The sequence below is a fragment of the Chinchilla lanigera genome, unplaced genomic scaffold, assembly GCF_000276665.1.
Source record: "Chinchilla lanigera isolate Chin_1 unplaced genomic scaffold, ChiLan1.0 scaffold00058, whole genome shotgun sequence".
Lineage (NCBI taxonomy): Eukaryota > Metazoa > Chordata > Mammalia > Rodentia > Chinchillidae > Chinchilla > Chinchilla lanigera.
Genome location: NW_004955459.1, coordinates 2,934,617 through 2,954,870, shown reverse-complemented (window position 1 = coordinate 2,954,870; position 20,254 = coordinate 2,934,617). Strand labels below are relative to the sequence as shown.

The window sequence follows — 20,254 nt, the reverse complement described above, 5'->3', positions numbered from 1 at the left end:
CCCTGTTGGTGGAGAGTAGGAAAGAGCAGAGATGGGAGGGTGGGCAGGTCCCGGCTCTGCCAGTCACCTACTGGTGACAGGGATTCCCAGCCTCCCTGGTGTTGTTGCCTTGCCTTTAAAGCAGGGTAATATCCCTCAGTAGGCCTGTCATATCCAGTTGGCACACAGCCTGGCCAGGTAAAGTTGGAGAAGGGGCAGCTTCCCCTGTGCCTCAAAGCCCAGGGGTTGCACCTTGTGTCTCCCCAGGGCATCTATGGGCATCTCTTCCTGTGGATTGTCAAGAAGATCAATGCTGCGATCTTCACACCACCGGCCCAGGACCCCAAAAATGTGCGAAGGGCCATAGGCCTCCTGGATATATTTGGCTTTGAAAACTTCCAGAACAACAGGTATGAAGATCTCAGCCTGCCTGGTTTTGAAAAATGAAGCTCAGTGGTTTCCCTTTAGCTGAGCAAGCGGGAGGAAACCACCCCCTCTCCCATCCCACCCACCCCTGTGCTGCTGCACTAGGAGCCTGGGGATCCTACTTTCGCTCATGATGCCGGGCTGTCTGCCAGCAGGACAAGTCTTTCTGTGAGAGACCTGTGTCCCTCCCCCAGGGCCTCAGTGTGCCCAGGAAGGCCACATAGCTGAAAGCCAGCCCCCGGAGCCAGGCTGAGACCCCAGCCTTTGCCACCTTTCTTGAGCCATGAGCTTTAAGAGTGACTTATGACCTGAGGTCAGGGAGATGCTAGGAACCCCTAACACTGATTCAGCTGGGGGCATTTGTAGCTCTCCCTGACTTTGGAGTTTGGGGAGGGGGTAAGTAAGGAAGGATGCCTCTGACCCAGTGTTCCCAGTGACAGGAAGCTGAAGAGCTGTGACCAGGAGGCAGACGTGACTGTGACAAAGAGGGGGAGTAGAGTAGACAAGGGTGAAGGGAGCAGGCAGGGAAACCAAGCTGGGCAGACGATGTCCTGGCATTATCAGGGCAAGAGGTGGTCAAACGGGAAATGTGCACCCGGGACATTCAGGAAAAAATTATTCAGGCCTGAGGCTGGTTCACTGAAAATACTGGGCAGGACAGAGCCCAGACCACTGGTTCCAATAAGTCAAGGCCTCTGGGTACTGTCGAAAGAGCCAGGGTCTGTCCGGACCTTGGCATGCCTCTGCCCAGGACCCTATCTCTGGTGAAAGTCGGCCTTGGGAGGTATCTAGATCTCGCCGTCTCCCAGGGCTGGTGAGCCACAAGCCACTCCAAGTGTCAGTACACTTGGGATCCCAGCCAGCCAGGCCAGCCACGGCAGGGCAGAGGGCTCCTCACTGTGTCAGCGGGGAGGCGCAGACTCAGCCGAGTGCCGTGGGGCCACAAACACATAGTAAACTCCAGTGGTTTCTGTCCCAGGGGAGCGGGACAGGAAAGCGGACCGAGCACAGCCACGGACACCGTAGGTGTGGATGAGTGGCTGGGTCCCGAGATCTGGTCATGTGTGCGGAGACCCCTTCCTGTAATGATTAACAGTTCTGTGGTTACATGATGTGCACAGAGATAGCTACAGTATAACTCACACTGTTTTTTGCTCAAAAATAAAATCTGTGTAACTGTAAAAACATTGAATGAAACTATTTCACATGAACTAGATTTTATCTGAAAATGGGTAGAATTTTTGCTACGCTGTAACTGTTGTGTATTCTAGTATTTGAGGTGAGATGGCTGCTTTTTTATTAATGAGACATGAATTGTGTCTCAACAGAAACTAAATGGACATTTCAGAATAAATTATTGCTGTCTGAAAAAAAGACCACTGCCTGAAGGAAGGCCCCCCTATGGTGATAGGGCCACAGCCTGGGGGTCTGGGGCAGGAGGGGCTGTCGGCACTTGGTTATAACTTCTGCAAGGTTCAGGGAGCCCCTCCAGGCAGTGTGCTTGGCATGGGGGTCCTGAGAATGTCGCCTCACCTCTTGGGTTAACAGACATTGAATGAGCAGTCTCAGAAAGATGAGGTCCTGCCCAAATAGGCGACTGCCCTGAGGAGGAGATCCCAAGAGACCCAAAGGCGAGCAGAACCCCTGAGTCAAGAAGAAAGAGAGCAGAGTGTGGCAGAGAGAAATGGAGCACTTGGGGGCTGCAAGGATTCAAGTCTAGCCAGAGCGGCCCTAGGGAGGCTGGAGAGGTGGCCAGGGCTTTCTCTGGTGGTCACTTGCCAGATCAGAAAGCAGTGGGAAGTGGGAGATTTGAAGCACAGAGAGAGCAGATGTGCACACCAGAAGGTGCTGCTGTAGGAGCAGAGATGAGGCCACTACTGTGCTCCAGGTGAGCAGTGAAGCTGGCCTAGACTAACTTAGCAGCAGTGGGGACAAAAATTGAACAGATTGAGGTGATGTTGGAGATAACATGGACCAGCTTTGGCCACCGGTAGGTATGGAGGAGGAGGGGCAGAGTCAAACTCGACTCCTTGTTTTCTGACTTGGGCCAGGATGGTTGGTAGAGGGGCTGTTTCTCAAAGCAGGGAACCCAAGAGGAAGATCAGGCCGGAGGGTTGGTGGGGGTGAGCGGCGTGGGGATAGGGAGCACATCTGGCAGACACGGAGGGGCCTGGCAGACAGTACTGGGTCTTTGGAAGCTCGTCTCAACGCACGTCCACGGTCCTGTGGGGCAGGATCTTCCTGTGTGCACTTGGCCCAGTGCAGAGGCTCAGTGTCAGGATGGGCAGGCCCAGCAAAGGACCTGGGATTGCAAGACAAAAGGGCAAGGACTTGACGCTAGCTGAGCCTCTCGCTGCTCTTCGCCTGACTGCTATGGGATAGAGAAGGCGACGGCAATGGAGGCGGAAATGTGCAGGGAAATGTGTGCTCTGTGTGCACGCAGCGGAGCAAGTGTCCGTGGTGTGCATCTGTGTGCGCATGGGTGTGTGCAGAGAGCAGTGACTGCAGCTGTGGTGGGACCAGCTGACCCCGCTCCACCCTGGATGGTGGCATTATCTCCACAGCTTTGAGCAGCTCTGCATCAACCTTGCCAACGAGCACCTGCAGCAGTTCTTCGTGCAGCATGTGTTTGCCATGGAGCAGGAGGAGTACCGCTCAGAGAACCTTGCCTGGGACTACATCCACTACACCGACAACCAACCCACCCTGGACCTGCTGGCCCTCAAGCCCATGAGTGTCATCTCCCTCCTAGATGAAGAGAGCCACTTCCCAAAGGTGTGTGTCTGACATTCTACTGGAGCCCCTGCTCACGTCTCCTCTCCGAGGTTAGGAAACACCATTGTGGTGGCCCATGTGTTTACAGGGGTGCTGAAATCTCTAGGAGAAATAATTAGATGGGCCCTAGCATAACCAGACCCTCCTCTCCTTCAGTGCCCCCTTCAGCCCACCTCTTGCAGGAAGGCTTCCCTGACTATGGGCTCCTGTTCAGAGAGTACAGCAAGAGAGCTGAAAGTGGGGGGAGAGGTAGCAGACCTAGCTTCTTTCCCCAGCTATACTGTCACTCAGTGTGACATGTTCAGGTGAGGGTTAGAGTCTCCTGTGTGAGGAACCATCAGTCACTTGAATCTAGCTTGTTTTATCCCCATGAGGAAGCCCCTGAGCTATGGGTGTGGACCACTTGTGCCCACTGCCGGACTCTTAGACCTCAGCTCACAGAGCATTCTGGTTTTTCCAGGGGACAGATCTCACCATGCTGCAAAAACTGAATGGAGTCCATGCCAACAACAAGGCTTTCCTAAAACCCAAGAACATCCATGATGCCAGGTTTGGCATTGCCCACTTTGCCGGTGAGGTATACTACCAAGTGGAAGGTGAGTTCAGCTTCCCTCATGCCCTACCGTATCTAGAGTGGGCTCCAGGAAGTCCACGCAAGGGGCTTAGAGGGCAGATTATTTTGCAAGTTTAGTAATGGGATGATAAGATAAATAGTATGGCTTTTACTGGAGAAAGTAAATGGAATGGGCCAGGCATCTGTTTGGGTAATAAATCTATCAAGTATAGTTCACATACCTTATTATTCATCCATTTCAAATGGACCGCTCAGTGGTTTTTAGTATATTCACAGAGTTGTGCAATGATTGCTACAAATTTAGAGCGTTTTCATCACTCAGAAGAAACACCCATTAGCAGTCACTGCCCAGCTCCCCCCAGTGCTAGGCAGCACATAACTCCCACCTCTATGGATCTACTGCCCCAGACACTTTATGTGACATGTGGTCTTCTGCAGCCAGCTGTCATAGGATCTCAAGGCTTGTTTATGTTGTAATATATCAGTACTTCAATTCTTCTATTGTAGGATAATATTCTGTGACGTGGATAGACCACATTTTGCTTGTCTCTTCATCAATTGATGGATAGTTGGGTTGTTTTCACTTTTTGGCTACTCTGTATAATGCAGCTGTGAACATCCATCTCTAGGGTGATCATGGGGTGTCTCCTTCCTCATGGATGGGGATGATGGCTGAGCTGGCCTGCTGGGTGGGCCCTGCTGTCCCCACAGGCTTCCTGGAGAAGAATCGAGATGTGCTAAGCACGGATATCCTCACTCTGATTCACTCCTCCAAAAACAAGTTCCTGAGGCAGATATTCAACCTGGAGTCGGCAGAGACCAAGCTGGGCCGTGGTACCATCCGTCAAGCAAAGACAGGGAGCCAGCTCTTCAAGGTGAGCTCCAGTGCCCTCCTGAGTCTCCTGGTCTCTCACCCCTGATGAGAGGGCCAGACAGATGTGTATGGGGAAGAACATTTTGCTCATTAGTGGGTGCCAAATGCCTGCAGCACACAGCCAGGTGCCTGCAGAATAGGCTCTCGGAGACCTGGATGGAGGAATGGCGGAATGAATGCACGCGTGCATGAATGCACTTGGCAGCAGCCCTCACTGTGCAGGGGAGGAGGGGTGTCAGTGTGACCCAGCCCTCGGCCCCCTAGCCCCTACTCATGTCCAGTGTTCCTGTTAGCAGTCTACAGACTCCGCCAAGCGGCCCTCGACCTTGGCAGGCCAGTTCAAGCAGTCGCTGGAGCAGCTGATGAAAATCCTGACCAGATGCCAGCCCTACTTCGTCCGCTGCATCAAACCCAATGAGTATAAGAAGCCCCTGGTAAGGGGAAAAGGGTGTTGATGAGGAGGAAGGGGTGAGTTTGAGGTATTTAGGGCCATGATTGCCCCTTCACCAGTCCTGGCCTGTTCTAGAGCTGCTATCTGCCCCTACTTTTGTTTTGTTTTGTTTTATTCTGGTACCAGGAATCGAACTCACGACCTTATGCTTGCCAGGCAAGCGCTGTGCCGCTGAGCTAAATCCCCAGCCCCTGCCCCTACTTTTGACTGCAGTCAGTGACCTGCAAGGTTTTGGAGCACCCAGAGGCCCTCAGTTCTCTTAGCTCTGCCATTTATTTGCTGTGTGTGCTTGGCCAGGCTCTGGACTTCCCTGAGCCTTGATTTTTCTCTTCCATAAAGTCAGATTCACAATGCCTGAGGGTTAGACATAGTATTGACCTGCAGTGGCTTTATTTGGATGTGTGTGGTGAGGGGTGGGAGCCCAGGCATCCTTGATCCATGGGCTCCTCCTGGAGCTGCGGACACAGGGACTCCCTAGACTGGGATGTGCCACTTGGAGGAATAAAAGTAATTCAAAAGCATCTTATAGAGGGATAAAAATAAATACTACATCAACCGTAGTGCTTTTCTCAAAAGACAAAATTATATGAAACTGGGGCTGTCCCACAAAAATGAAGATGTCCCTCCCTTACAGCTGAAATGGGAAGAGGTCGGACAACTTCGCCTGTCCCGTAGCTGCCTGGAGATGTCCCTGTGCTCCCAGAGGCCCTCTGCCTGTGTGCATACTGCCTGGCTCGGGAGCTGCAGGGCAGGAAGGCAGGTCTAGGGTTGAGGTGCAGCTTTGCGGGTATCTCTGCCTGGGACCTCGCTCAGGAGGGGCAGCTTCCTGATGGGTGATAGGAAAGAGAAGCCCATGCTTAGGGCCCAGACCCTGGCTTGGGTACTTCGGAGCATGGCTGTGGGCCACTTCATCTTTAGGAGCCAGTTACCCCACCACACAGGGCGGTGGTGAAGATCGAATGAGACAGAGCAGGAATAATCAGTAGCAGCTCTCTGCTTAGCCAAGGTTCACCACTATGTGTTCAGACCCAACAAGTAGTCAGCCCCTAGCCCTAGGGCTTTGGGGGACTGAGGGGGGCAGACCTGCTGATTTGCCCAGCTAGAGGGTGCCACCCTAGGAAAGGCTCATGCACACACTCTTCTGGTGGCCGCATCAGCCTCATACGGGCAACCCAGCTCCCTGGGGCCAGCTGCCCCCTCCAACTGTCCGGTGTCTGCCTTGGCCAAGGGAGATACTAGCTTTGCATTGTTATGACCAAATAACTGAGAAAAACAACTCAGAGGAGAAATCAGAGGTTTCAGTTCATGGTGACTCCGTTGCTTTAAGCCTTGTGACAGCAGCAGCCAGGAAGCAGAGCAAGGACAGCGCCAGCCAGGAAGGGGCCAGGGAGCAGACAGCACCCAAGGTCACATCTCATGCTCCAACCCCTTCCGCCAGCCCCGCCTCCCATCAGCTCCCCATGGCACCTTCACACCATGACTTCATCCGCGGGTTAACCCACCAATGAAGTTAGAGCTTCGTGAAGTTAGATCCAGTCACCCATGAGATCCCACCTCTGAACGCATGAGACTGGGGGCATTTTAGATCTGAACCCTAGTAGAATAAGCTAACGAGAAAGTTTTGTGCCTCTGAGAGAGCAATATCTCCTCACTGCTCTGCGTCGCCAGCCTGCTGCAAGCCGGGGGCCGTGAGAGTGTTTCCAAGGGGACTAGTGCAGCTGTCTTTTCCACTCACTGTGCTTTGTGTGCTTAGGCTGATGAAGTGTGTTCTTATGGGCTCAGTCGTTCACTGATGATCAGTTTTTGTCCTCTCAGAAACCCTGTGAAGACTTTTCAGCTTCCTCCACTCTCTCTTGAAAAAAATGTCATTTTTATTCAACAAACCATTTGTTTAGTTCCTCCGTCTTCAGGGCGCAGCCCGGCGGGTCCCAGGGCTGCTGATCTCTGACTGTGGGCCCTGCTTCTCCACCCACAGCTCTTCGACCGGGAGCTGTGCCTCCGGCAGCTGCGCTACTCAGGCATGATGGAGACCGTGCGCATCCGCAAGTCGGGCTTCCCCGTGCGCTACATGTTTGAGGAGTTTGCGAAGAGGTTTGGGGTGCTGCTGCCCAGCGCCCAGCGTGTTCAGGTGCGTGCTCCACATTCTGTGCCTAACCTTGCCCAGTTCTCCCCGTTCTCTGGGCCGCTCCAGCTCCCTAATCCCAAGGGACCCGTTCTACTGCCCTCCTGAGGGATATTCACCCACCCCAGACCCCCATTCTTAGCAGGACCGTGGCCACCCTTCTCTCCATCCTCCTGCGTCCTCTCTCACCTGGTGTCATCTCCCCGTCTCTCTGTGCTGCGGCACAGTTTGCTCTAAGGCCAAGGGTCCCACAGCCACATGGAAGTCCCAGCCCGGCACAGTGCCATGGCCTTGGAGCCTCAGCCTGGGGCGCTCCCCTTGACCACCCTGGGATCTGAGATCCTGGTCGTGTTTGTGCCCAACAGAGTGGCCCCTGATGTGAAGCCAGTGAGAGAAGGAGGGAGACACAGATCTCCAGGAAACCCCAGAGGGGTCCCCTCAGCCTCCCACCCGGGCCATGCTCCAACCAGCATTAGGCTGCTCTGTTTTTCCTCTTTAGCTTCGAGACAATTTTCGTCAGATGACCCTGAGCATCACTGACCTGTGTCTGGAGACAGACAAGGACTGGAAAGTGGGAAAGACCAAAATCTTCCTAAAGGTGAGACCCTGAAGAGCCAATGGGTCATCAGCCTCCTGGATTGCATGGGCCAGGTTCGCTTTCACACCAGGCGTGGAGTTCACCCCTCACGCTGAGCAGTGCTGCTGGAACCCACTCTGTGCCCTCGAGGCCCCTCGGGTCCTAGGAAGCTCAGGTCCAGAGGAATTGAGGGCCAGCTGCCAGAGTGCCAGGAACTGGCTCCACCACACCGGGAGCCTCCACCTGCCTCAGAGGGCTTGACCCCTGGGGAGGCTCAATGTGAGGATTGCGTGTGTTGACACCAGGAAAGCAGCTCTCCTTAGGTAGCTTGTGGCACACCCTGGTCTCCCCACACATACAGGGAGGCCTGGTCAGACAGATGCAGCCTTGCAGCAGGCCAGGATTGCCAATTGGCTCAGGGAACCTCCACAGAGGGGATCTCCGTGTCCCCCTGGCCTCCTAAGCTTCGGCTGGAGAGCGAAGTAAAGACAGGAATCTGAGAACGGAGCCAGGAAGAGGGTCCCTAACTGGACTGTTCACCTTCCTCCGATAGCCTGCCTACTGTTCTCTGCTCCCACGGGGCCTCCTGCCCCGCCCTCCAGCTGGTTCACCTGTCTGTCTGTCTGTGCATTAGTCAGTCCGAGCTGGGGCTCTGGGCGCAGACAGGAGGAAGAAGCAGAGGGACTTACGGCTTGGTTGGGAAGTGAGGCTCAAGAGGGAGCGTCCAGGGCACTGCCCAGGAGGGCGGGCAGATGGTGAGGCTCCAGGGCATCAGTGTGGCTGGGTCGGCGCAGGCAGGAGGTCCAGGAGAAGAGGAAAGCACCGGCCCTCCGCACCTCCCTCCTGGCTGTCCTTGGAGGCCACAGCCAATGTCCAGTCTGTCTCTGTGGCCAGTGCTCTCCCAGGGGACACAAAGAGGCTTGGTGCTTACTGAGCCTGGCCTGAGGGAGGCAGGAAACCCATCCTCTTCCCACCCAGCCTGGGATGATCCCTGCCTTCTCAGGGCTCAGGTGGCGGCTCTTGCCTCTCATCCCAGGGCACAGAGATGGTGGGACTGAGGCTGGGGACAGCCATGCCCAGGGACGACACCTCATGCTATGGACCTTGCTCACAGGCTATGGGAAAAAAAACTATATTGAAACAAGCATGGGTCCATTGTATAGTTGGATGCAAATACTGCATGAATTTTGGGAAATAAAACACAATTTCAGAGAAATTTTATGACAACCTCCCCCTGGGGTTCCATTCACAAGAAGGAAGAGCTCAAATGGGAGGTTCTTGGATCTCTTTCCCTGAGTCCCAGCTGGGTCAAGCTGAGGTGCCTTCTTTGCTGGCCTCCTGGGGAAGCTTAGGCCAGAGCTCTGGCCCCAGGCTGGTGCTGTGGGAAAGGCGGCAAGGACAGCCTCGCGATGGTGTCGTCTCTACCCGCAGGACCACCAGGACACTCTGCTGGAGATACAGAGGAGCCAGGCTCTGGACGGAGCAGCCGTCAGCATCCAGCGGGTCCTGCGAGGCTACAAATACAGGTGCCGGCCCCACCTCCGCCTCCGCCCACACACCTGCTTGCCATGTCCTCTGCGCACACTTAGGAAGGAAACTGACACAAAAGACCTCCTGACAGGACAGTGCAGCCTGAGAAAGCCTCATCAAACTGTTTGGGGAACACAGAAACCACTCTATACACAAGAGTTGTGAGCAAAATGATTTTGGTGCTTGATTAATCATCTCAAAGAGCACACGGGTTTGGGTAACAAGGTAGTCTGGTCTAGAGGTAAAAACTGCCCACAACTTTGCATGGTTATCTGCACTGGAAACTCCAAGAAATTAATAGTTGCTATTTCTCTGGGAGAAACGTCCAAGAATGATAAAGCTTGGGTCAAGCAGTAACAACATGTTTCACTTTTTAAGAAACCTCCAAGGTGGATATAGCAGCACACTCCTATAATCCCAGCACTCTGGGCAAGAGGACCCATCACAACTTCCATCCCAGCCTAGTCAATTTAGTGATTTAGTGAGAACATCTCTAAGAAATAAAAAGAGCTGTGGGTGTAGCTCAGTGCAAAGACCCTGGGTTCAATCCCCAGCACAGAGAGAAGGTGGGAGGTAACACCTTCGGTCAAACTGTTTTCCAGAGTGACTGTACTATTTCACATGCTCACAGGCAAAGTACGAATTATTCCGTTCATCTGCATCCTCACCAGCATCCAGTGCAGTCTCTGTTCACACACAGCCACTCTGATGAGTGTAACAGTGTCCTATTGTGGTTACAGCTTATATTTCCCCCTTGGCTAACGAAGTTGGACATCTTTTCCTGTGCTTATTTGACATATGTATGCACCTTTTTTTGGTGAAATGTCTGTATATGTTGCTTGGCTATTTTCTAATTAGATTTTTGAGTTTTGAAAGTTCTTTACATATTCTAGATACTAATCTTTTGTTGGCTGCATGGTTTGTAAGTATTCTCTCCCAGTCTATAGCTTATCTTTTCGTCCTCTTAAGAGGGACTTTTATAATGTCTAATAGACAAATTTTTCTCTTAAGTTTTTTTCTTGTTTGTTTATTTGTTTTGAGACAGGGTCCCCCCATGTAGTTCAGGCTGGTCTTGAACTCACTACGTAGCTCAGGCTGGCCTTGAACTTGCTGTGATCCTCCTGCCTCAGCCTCCCAAGTTCTGGGATTACAGGCATGCACCACCATGCCCAGCCCCTAATTTCCCTCTTATGGATCATATTTTTGGTGTTGAGTCTAAAAAATTTCTGCCTGAAGATTTTCTCCTATGTTTTTCCAAAAATTTTGCATTTAGATCTATGATTCATCTTTCACTGGAGTTAATTTTTTGTATAAGGTGTGAGACTTAAATCAAGGCTCTTTTTAAATTTTTTCCTATAGATGTTGCTTTAGCATCATTCACTGACAAGTCCATCTTTTGTTCAATGAGTTGCTTTTATGTCTTTATCATAAATCAGCTGGGCATATGTGTGTTCTGAATTCTCTAGTTCACTTCCCTTGCTGTGTATGTATCCTGCTAGAGGCCACAGTGTAACTCTTGTAGCTATGTAGATGGATTTATTCCACTCTTCTTTTTCAAAGTTGTTTTAGCTATTCTAGTTCCTTTGCATTTCCATAGACATTTTAAAATAATCTTATCTATATCTATAATAAAATATAGTTGGAACTTTTTTACAGCAGTTGCATTGTGTATCAACTTAGGGAATAATGACATTTCTACTGCTTGAATCTTCCAGTCCATGAATGTGACATCTCGTTCCATGTATCTAAATGTTTGATTTTATTCGTGTCCGTTTTGTAGTTGTCAGCATACACACCCTGTACATATTCTGTTAGATTTACAGTTAAAGTTGTTGAGGTTTTTTTTCTTTGCAATTGTAAGTGGCACTGTATTTTCAATTTCATCATCAGTGTTCACTGCCTGTTCGTACAGCGATTTCTGTGTGTTGACTTTGTATCCTACAATGTTGCTAAACTCCCTTTCACTGATTTCTTGGAGGAGTTTCCCATGTAGAAAGCCATGTCATCTGCAAATAAGGACAGCTTTATCTCTTCCTTTCCAATCTATGTGTCTTTTTTTTCCTTTTCTCAGGCTAGAACTTATTATACAGGCTAGAACTACCAGCAGTATTAGTGAGTGCTAACAGTAGACATCTTTACTGTGTCCCATATCTTGGGAGAAAGCATTCAATTCTTAATCATTAATTCAGTGCTTTTCTATTTTTATAATGTAAAATTATATGACTCTGTCAGCACTGCTTTAGCTAATTTTCACTAATTTTGGTGTGATATAGTTTCATTTTCAGTTTTTTTAAAGAAAAATTTCCCCTTTGGCTCCTGGATTACTTCTGAAATATGCTGTTTAGTTCCAAAGTTTTTGGAGATTTTTGCATTATCTTTCTGTTATTGACTTGTAGTTTGATTCCATTGTGGTCAGAGGTGCATTCCATATATGTTAAATTTCATTAAATATGTTAAAGAATTCCTCCGTGACCCAGGATGTGGTCTGTCTTGATATATTCTAAGGGAGCTTCAAAAAAAAACCTCATATTTCTGCTGTTGTTGGATGAAGTATTCTTTAAAAATGCCAAATAGGTCTTGTTGGTTGGTAGTGGGGTTGAGTTCTACAACCTTGTTGATACTTTAATTGTCTGATCAGTTGTTGAGTGGTATTGAGCTGTCCCACTGTAACTGTGATTTGCCTTTTTCATTTTAGTTCTGTCAACTTTTGCTTCATCCATTTTACAGCTCTGTTTTTAGATGTACACACATTTAGGATTTCAGTGTCTTCTTGGTGGATATGCATTTTTATACTCATGTAATCTTCTCTATCTTGGATTATTTTATTTGCTATGAAATCTGCCTTACATGATATTAATATAGCCATTCCTACTTGATTACTATTTGCATGATCTACATTTTTCATCCATTTACTCTCAGCCTACCTATATTACTACAATTTTAGTGAGTTTTTCATAGATAGGATGTAACTGGGTCATGTTTATTAATCAATCTTACCAATCTCTATCTTTTAAATAATGTATTTAGGCCTTTTAAATTTAATGTAATTATTCACATCTTGGAGCATCAGTCTCCTATTTTATTTTTGTTTTCTATCAGTTTTTATTTTCCCATGTGTTTTCTACTTTTCTGTGGGTTACTTAAATATTTTTTTAGGATTTCCATTTTGATTTATGTATGGTACATTAAAGTGTATCCTTTCAGGTGGTTGCTTTTTTTTTTACTGTTTTCTTTTTCAGTACCCGGAATCAAACTCAGAACCTCACGCTTGCCAGGCAGACACTGCACCACTGAGCTACATCCCCAGCCCTAAGTGCTTGCTTTAGATATTATGTGTCATACATATTACTATTTCCATATTTGTATATATACTTTAAACAAAGCATAGAAATCTTTTATATCATTTGCCCTTTCCCACTTGTAATATAATTTTCTCAAATATTTTCTCTACATACCACATCAGAGAGTGTTACAAATTTTGCCTTGATTATCAAATATATTTTAGCAAACTCAGGCAGAGGGAAATTGTATTTGCCCACATTATTGCTTATTATTCTTTAACCCTTCCTGACATCCCAAGGTTTCTTCTTTTGTCATTTCCTTTCTGTTCGGAGGACTTCTTTCAATCATTCCTTCAGAGCAGTCTACTGACAGTTCTCTTCCTCTCCTGCGTGTGAGGATGCCTTGATCTCCCTGTTACTCAGTGAGCGTCTGTTGCTGGGTGGGAAGCTCTGGTTGACATTCTTCCCTCTGGGCACTGGGAGAGGCTGTGCCCCTTCTTGCTGGCCGCCTTAGTTTCAGATGAGAAATCCACTGTCATCTGAATTGTTTTGGTCCTAAGGTAGCATGTTGTTTCCTTTTTGTTGCTCTGAAGGTTTTATTGCCTTTGGTTTCCAGAAATTTGATACCAAGATGTGTCTTGATGTGGATTTGTTCTGTTTTGAGTTTTTTCAGCTTATCTATAAGTGTCTGTCTCTTGCCCAATTTATGAACTTTCCAACTATCATTTATTTTATTACTTTTTTAGCACTACCTCTTTGTCTTTTCTTTCCAGGACTCTGATGACAAAAATATTAGACTTTTTGTCACAGTTCCTCTGGCTCCCAGACCCTGTTCATTTTTCTTCTTTATTGGAGACAGGGTCTCACTGCACAGCCCAGGCTGGCCTCGAACTCACAGCAGCAACCCCCTGCCTCTGCTCCTGAGTGCGCACCACCACACCTGGTAGTCCCGCCCAGTTTCTTCGTCCATTTTCTGTCCGTTCTTGTCTGAGTAATTTCCTGGACCTGTCTCCAAACTCATTGACGTACTCCTCTGTTATCTCCATTATGTTGCTGGGCCCATCCACTGAGGTGGGGATTTTTTCAATTGTATTTTTCAGTTCTAAAGGGTCTGCCTGGCTCTGCTTTGTGTCTTCTATGTCTTCACTGAGACTTTGCTTCCCTGCTTGTTTCAGGTTGTGTTCACAATTGCTCATTGAAGCACTTTTTTGTTTTATTTTCAGAGCAACTTTTTAAAAATAATTTTAAAATTTTATTAGCACATGTTTGCAGTTGGTGCATTTTGCAGTCCTCTCAAGGAGGGGTTACACGCACACACCACAGTCTGTGTCCCTGTGTTTTTGTATGACGGCTGACATCTCTGTCACCTCAGGGTTGGCATCTATTATCTTCTCTCCTTAGTATGATAAGTGACTTTGGATTGAAACGTGGACATTTTGGGCATTGCATTATGAGAACACAGTGTCTTTAAATGTTCTGCTTCTGGTGGCTTCTTTCTACTCAGGCAGGACTGGGCGGAGAGAGGAAAGGCTCTTCTAGGGGCTTGTTGGCCTGCATCTATTGACATTTCTGGATTGCTGAGTTCTTCAGTTCTAGCCTGGGTAGATGAGGTAAAAGGAAACCCTGGTGTCATTTCTTCAGCTATGATGTCCCTAGATGATCTGCTTTCTTCTCGCCACCTTTCAGAGTTGTCTTATGTTTGTTTTGAATATAACACCCAAGGCTTTTAGTTTTACTTAGCAGGAGGATTAGGTAAAAGTACATCTACCCCATCTTCTTGGAAGTGATGACCATTTATATTTCACCATGCTTTTGCTGTTCTAGTCAACGAAACTGGGCCAAAAAAATTACAGAAAAGATAGAATCATGGTTTCTCAATGGACTTTGTATGTGTGTATGTGTGTGTGTGTGTGTAATGTGTATACATATGTGTGTTGGGGATTGAACAGAGGGCCTCATACATGCTAAGCATGCACTCTACCCCTCACCTACAATAGCCCTAACCCCCAGGATAACTTTTGGTGTAGGACAGTCATGGGATTATAGTCTGCTTAGCAGAATCCCTGGCCACTACTCACTGGCTGTCAGTAGCACCCTCTCCCACCCTTCCTGCCATTATGACAACCAAAATACCTCTAGTCTTTGCCAAATGTGCCCTGGAGGGCAGCTATAACTAATTTAGGAACCACTGTATAGATACCGAAGAGGAGATAGCTTATCTTCATTTTTGGATGACTTGGTTGTTTACCTGGACATTCTGTTAGAATACTGGGAAGTTAAGTATACACAGTCACCCTTTAGTATCTTTGGAGAGTTAGTTCCATCATTCAATATCTGAGATGCTTGTGTCCCTTATATAAAATGGTATAATATTTCAATCATGTCCAAGTTACTCATAACACCTAATGCAATGGAACGCTGTCTAAACAGCTATAGTGTTTAGGAAACAATGAGTGACGAGAAAGAAACTCTGTATAGGTTCACTGCAGATGTGAATTTTTTATTCAGATACTTTCAACTATGGGTAATTGAAACTGTAAAAGCAGAACCTGTGTACACAGAGGATTGACGTGTGTGTGCATGTGTGTGTGTGTGTGTGTGTGTGTGTATAACTAAACAAATATCAAAAGTTCTGAGTTACTTGGACTGGGCATATCTAAGGAATCAATAAATGGAAGATTTTTAGATGGTTTTAACATGGCTGTGACCTACTGGTCTAAACTTAAGACAGTTCTCCAAGAAAGTTACTAGAAGTGAAAAGAAGACTCAGCCGACTGGGCAATGAGAGCTCTATGTGGCCTAAATCACCTGGGACCGCCTCTGTCCCCCAAAGCCCAAAGTTCAGATTCTCCTTTCTAGGTCCAGCTTGGGCTAAGGGCCATAAGGAGGGTTTTATTCCTTCACAGATCTTGGAGTTAAGGAAGGATTTCTTGATTATCTCAAAAACTATAATGTCCCCATCCTGAAAGTTGCGTTACTGCCGGTAGACTTCTTGTTCCTAACCAGCCTGTGTACCATTTGTTCTGTACAGGCTTCTGGGAAAGTACTTACCCCGGCAGCTTGTCATCCCTCTTCCTTCCCAATCAGGTCCCCGGGCCTTCCAAACATCTGGCTTGTTACATACCTCCTGCTCTCATCCTTCCCTCCCCTAGGAAGGAGTTTCTGAGGCAGAGGCAGGCAGCTGTGACCCTCCAAGCTGGGTGGCGAGGCTACTGCAACAGGAGGAATTTCAAGCTGGTGAGAGAAAGCTCGGGAGGCTGTGCCTTTGGGAGCAGTGGGTAGATTTTAAGAGTCTGTTTCCCTGATTAGAGACCTCAGGCACAAACAGTCCCATCCCTAACTCATGGAGTATAGATTTTAAATGACAGACATCCACACCCACATGCTCACCTTTCAGACCCGTGCTCATGTTCTTCTGCAGAGTTCAGGGCATCCCCAGAGCTAGACTGAGGAATCTTGCTCTGAAATGAGATCAGTTCTCTTTTTTCCCAACTTGCAGGCAACCACACGAAAGCAAGCAATTGTGGTCACACTCAGTTAAGCCTCACTTAACTTTGTTATGGCCATGATTGTGGTTGGGACATAAAATGGTCACATTAACAAAATGAGCCTCAAGGCTTTCTGCATTCCATGTTCATGTAGCGTGTGATGGTGGCCAATGTATATGGAGAGGCTGCCTGGGACCTGTTGTTTTATTTACTATTAAACCAACACTATAAGTCAAAACACTGAGGCATGGAAGAAATCGGTAGAGTTTCCAAGAGCACACAGTTAGCAGTGAGCTGACATTTGGATGTGAGTCTACACGACTTCCATGGCCTAAGCTGACTCACACTGGCTTGATCTCTGAGTAGCCAGCAAAGCTGGTCCCATGTGCTCAGGAACAGTTGTGACCAGAGGATATTTACAGCATACAAATGGCCATACACATACTTCTTACTTTCCTTCTGTTTTAAAGACCCCAGAGGTTAGCTTGATGGAGCCACCCACAGCCCCAAACCCAGCCCACACTGTATAGTCCCATGGCGGACACAGTGGCTGGACTTGGCTGGCAGTAGCAGTGAAAAGAAAGTCTCTGGAATCAAATTGCTCGTGTGAAACCCAAGCCAGTTCTTCCTTCCTGGCCCCCAGGAGGCCACTTTATGATTTTACAAATGCTTAGTTAGCACTTACTTGCATAGCAGACTCTTTTCTAAGGACTTTACAAGCAATGATTCACTTGATAGACTCGTGCCCGTATGTAGCACTGGCCCTCTACCAAGAAGTAGGTGCCTGTCCAGCTAACTTCCAGGGTCTCCTGGGAACTGCCACTTGGTGTTCCTTAGGAAGGCCTCTGGTTCTGAGCCCTCCTCCTTCCTGGCCCCTCAGATCCTGCTGGGCTTTGAACGCCTGCAGGCCATTGCCCGGAGCCACATACTGGTGAGACAGTTCCAGGCCATGCGGCAGAGGATAGTGCAACTGCAGGCCCGCTGCAGGGGCTACATGGTGCGCCAGCAAGTCCAGGCGAAGAGGAGGGCAGTGGTGGTCATCCAAGCACATGCCCGGGGCATGGCTGCTCGGCGGTGCTTCCAGCAGCAGAAAGCCAGCGTGGGTAGTCATCCAGCCTCTGGACAGGTGGGACTGGCTGGGGCCTGCGTGGGCGAGAGCAGAGGGGAGGAGAGAGTGAAGAGCTCTTCTCAGAGTCCCCTTTCAAAAGTCCACACTTCCAAGCCAAGATGTTTAAATCTGTTCCAATCATTCAAGACCACAGCAAGGATACAGAAGTCAGATTAGGCCTGCCATTGAAATCATACAAAAGGCACCTCGTCCCTCTCCTCATCCCAAGTCAGTAGGGCAGGGGCCATCGCACCATCTGGAAGACTCAGCCACCGCCTAGGGCCTTGCAGAGAGTAGCATGAATAGGCAACAGAGGAGGGGAGAGCCTCGTACCTGTACCCTGGAAGTGGAACTCCTCAGGCCCTTCCCTGTAGTAAGCCTTCGGGACAGTTTCTTCGCAGGGAGAGTTTCCTGGAAGGCACAGAAAACTTGGGCCATATGAGCTATAGAAGGCCGTGGCTCCATGTGGGAGAGCAGAGGTCTGGGTACAGGGCTGTGTGTGACAGCTCAGGTGACAGTTTTCTGGGAGGTCGGGAGGATAGGGAGCATCGTTCCAGCTCCAAGAAGCATGCTCCTTGAAATCTCACTCTTACATGATCCCATTCCCTCTATGAATTGTTCTAGACTTAACTTCATTGCTTTTCACTTAGCTCATTTGGAAACTGTGCTAAGGCAAAAGAACTAGGGTGACATTTACCTCTGTCCCACAGATGCAAATTAGGTCTACTGCATAAAATGCACAGGCCAGATGAGACAGCAGATGCTCAGACAAGTCAGCAGAATGCTTCTGCTCTGGTGACCCAGCTTGGCTGCAGGGTACCCTGACCTGTACACTCTTTAATATAGGCCTGGACCTCCCTCGGAGGACCCCAGATGCACTGTGAATGAAGGGACCTAAGTGGTGGTTTGGGGCTTCCTGGAGTTTAAGGTGCTGCTGCAGGGATCAGACCAATAATTTCACCTCTCTCCAGACCTCTAGTTATCACTGGGAAATGAAAACTCCTGGCTGATCTCTATTCATCTTAGCTATCTTTGCTTTGGACAAATCATGGTAGGACAGGGTTTACCTGGCTTCTGGAAGATACTTGTCCTGTGAGAGTAGACAGAGTGGAACCCTTTTAGCCCAGCCTGTAGGTCACCATCTCCCCACCTGCGTGTGCAGGGACCTGTGATCATCCCAGCTGAAGAGCAGAAGGATCAAAGCGCTCTCCCTACCAAGAAGCGCGAGTCCATTTACGACACTGTCACTGACACAGAGATGGTAGAGCAAGTGTTTGGCTTCCTTCCGTCCATGATTGGGGGCCAGGAAGGCCAGGCCCCTGCACGCTTTGAGGTAAGACAGCCCTAGGGGGTGGCCAAGCCCTTGGCTCTTGGCGAAGCTGCCCCAGGGAGCATCCAGGTGAGTTTTGCTCTTTCAGTAGCTATGCAAAAAGCAGGCGGGCAGTCGAGTGGTCAGACCCTTCAAAGCCAAGGAGCTTGTTCCCCTGTAAGACTTCCTGGAGCCCCCACGGATATGCTTTCAGCCAGGCAGCACTTCCCACACATGTCTCAAGCCCTTCAGGCTGCTGCTGTGCAGATGCGGCCCAAGAGCCAGGATGCAGAGGATGCACCTGAGGCAATAGCGTGTGGGGTTGGGGCGGTGGCAGGGAGCAGGAGCTGTGTCTAGGACTTTGCTGTGGACCCTTATCCTACCCTAGATGCTGGAGACCTGCACACTGCCCCAACCTCGGTGCTCGAGGCCTCTGTGCAGTGGACCCCTTCCTCAGGAGGAGCACTGCCCTGCCTTGCTGGTGTGCAGCGAGGCAGAGAGGAGGGCTGGGGTGGAGTGCACAAGGCTCCTGCCTGCAGGGCAGGAAGGCCAAGGCCGTGCACACACAGCCCACTGCCCTCCACCAAGTGTGGGAGTTGGGGGAGGGTTCAACCCCAGAGCCCAGGCAGATGCCTCTGCACCTGGCAGTACCCAGATAGAACCACCTCAGGCTCCCTAGACCCCAGCACTGCTCCCCTGCTGGACAGCTAGCCAAAGACTCAGCTGTTATCTAAAAAGACTCACTTCTTCCCTCAACCATCCCCAGGATCTGGAAACCAAAAGCCCCAAACTGCCCAAGATTGACCTGGAAACCAAGACCCCAAAACTGCCTGAGATTGACTTGGACACAGTCCCCATGGTGGAGGAGCCAGAGGAGGACACGGATGGCCTGGCAGAGTACACCTTTCCCAAGTTCGCTGTGACTTACTTCCAGAAATCAGCCAGCCACACACACATCCGGCGGCTTCTCCGCTACCCACTGCTTTACCACGACAATAACACCGACTACTTGGTACCCAGTTGTTCTCGGGCTCCCAGTGGCTCAGCTGCCCCAGAGCCCCGAGCTGAGGTTCAGAGGGAAGGAGCTCTGGTTTAAGGGTGCTGACAGCAGGCTGCAGTCAGCCCTGTCTCCTTCCCCAGGCCGCCCTGGCCGTGTGGACCATCATCCTGAGGTTCATGGGTGACCTGCCGGAGCCGGTGCTGTATGCCAAGAACAGCCTGCGGAGCAGCCCGGTGATGCGGCAGATCCACAGCAGGCTGGGCCAGGAGGGCGCAGCGGAGGGTCCCCAGCACAGTGGGTCTGTGCAGGTGAGTGGTGTGAGGGCGGTGAGTAGTGGTCTGGGCAGGACAGAGGTGGACACAGGTTCCTCTCCTAAGGGCCACCCAGAGCCGCCCCCAAGCCAGAGCACCTGGGCATGCTCAGTCCTGAGTTGTACTTGTGAACTCATGAATTAAGAATCATACCCAAGACAGTTTGCATTATGCAGTCATTAATGGAGGAAGTCCCCTGGACTCTGAATATTGGTTAGACTTGCAGTGAATTCAAATGTGTACAACAACAATAATAGCAACCGATGCTGTTGTTGACTGACTGCCTGCTATGTGCCTGTTGCTTCTCTTTGTTTAGTTCCCAGCTGACCCATCCCTACAAGTTAAGAGTTAGTGTGTTTGTTTATAGTGAGAGAAATGGAGAGGTGAAGTGACTTGGCCCAGGTCACAGCGAGGGTGAGTGTGGGAGCTGGCTTTGCACCCATTCTGTT

General features: G+C 49.5%; 1 protein-coding gene across 1 annotated transcript in view; it reads left to right on the top strand.

Moving 5' to 3' along the window:
- Myo7b (myosin VIIB) overlaps positions 1-20,254 on the top strand; it is a 76,183-nt gene that overhangs the window by 35,721 nt on the left and 20,208 nt on the right. Inside the window, exons 12-24 of the mRNA XM_013521038.1 lie at positions 247-389; positions 2,970-3,180; positions 3,641-3,776; positions 4,466-4,629; positions 4,925-5,062; positions 7,055-7,207; positions 7,701-7,799; positions 9,210-9,304; positions 15,742-15,826; positions 16,958-17,203; positions 18,348-18,518; positions 19,261-19,506; positions 19,635-19,802. Of these exons, the coding sequence (XP_013376492.1) occupies positions 247-389; positions 2,970-3,180; positions 3,641-3,776; positions 4,466-4,629; positions 4,925-5,062; positions 7,055-7,207; positions 7,701-7,799; positions 9,210-9,304; positions 15,742-15,826; positions 16,958-17,203; positions 18,348-18,518; positions 19,261-19,506; positions 19,635-19,802 (2,055 nt within the window). The remainder of the gene's footprint in view (positions 1-246; positions 390-2,969; positions 3,181-3,640; positions 3,777-4,465; positions 4,630-4,924; positions 5,063-7,054; positions 7,208-7,700; positions 7,800-9,209; positions 9,305-15,741; positions 15,827-16,957; positions 17,204-18,347; positions 18,519-19,260; positions 19,507-19,634; positions 19,803-20,254) is intronic.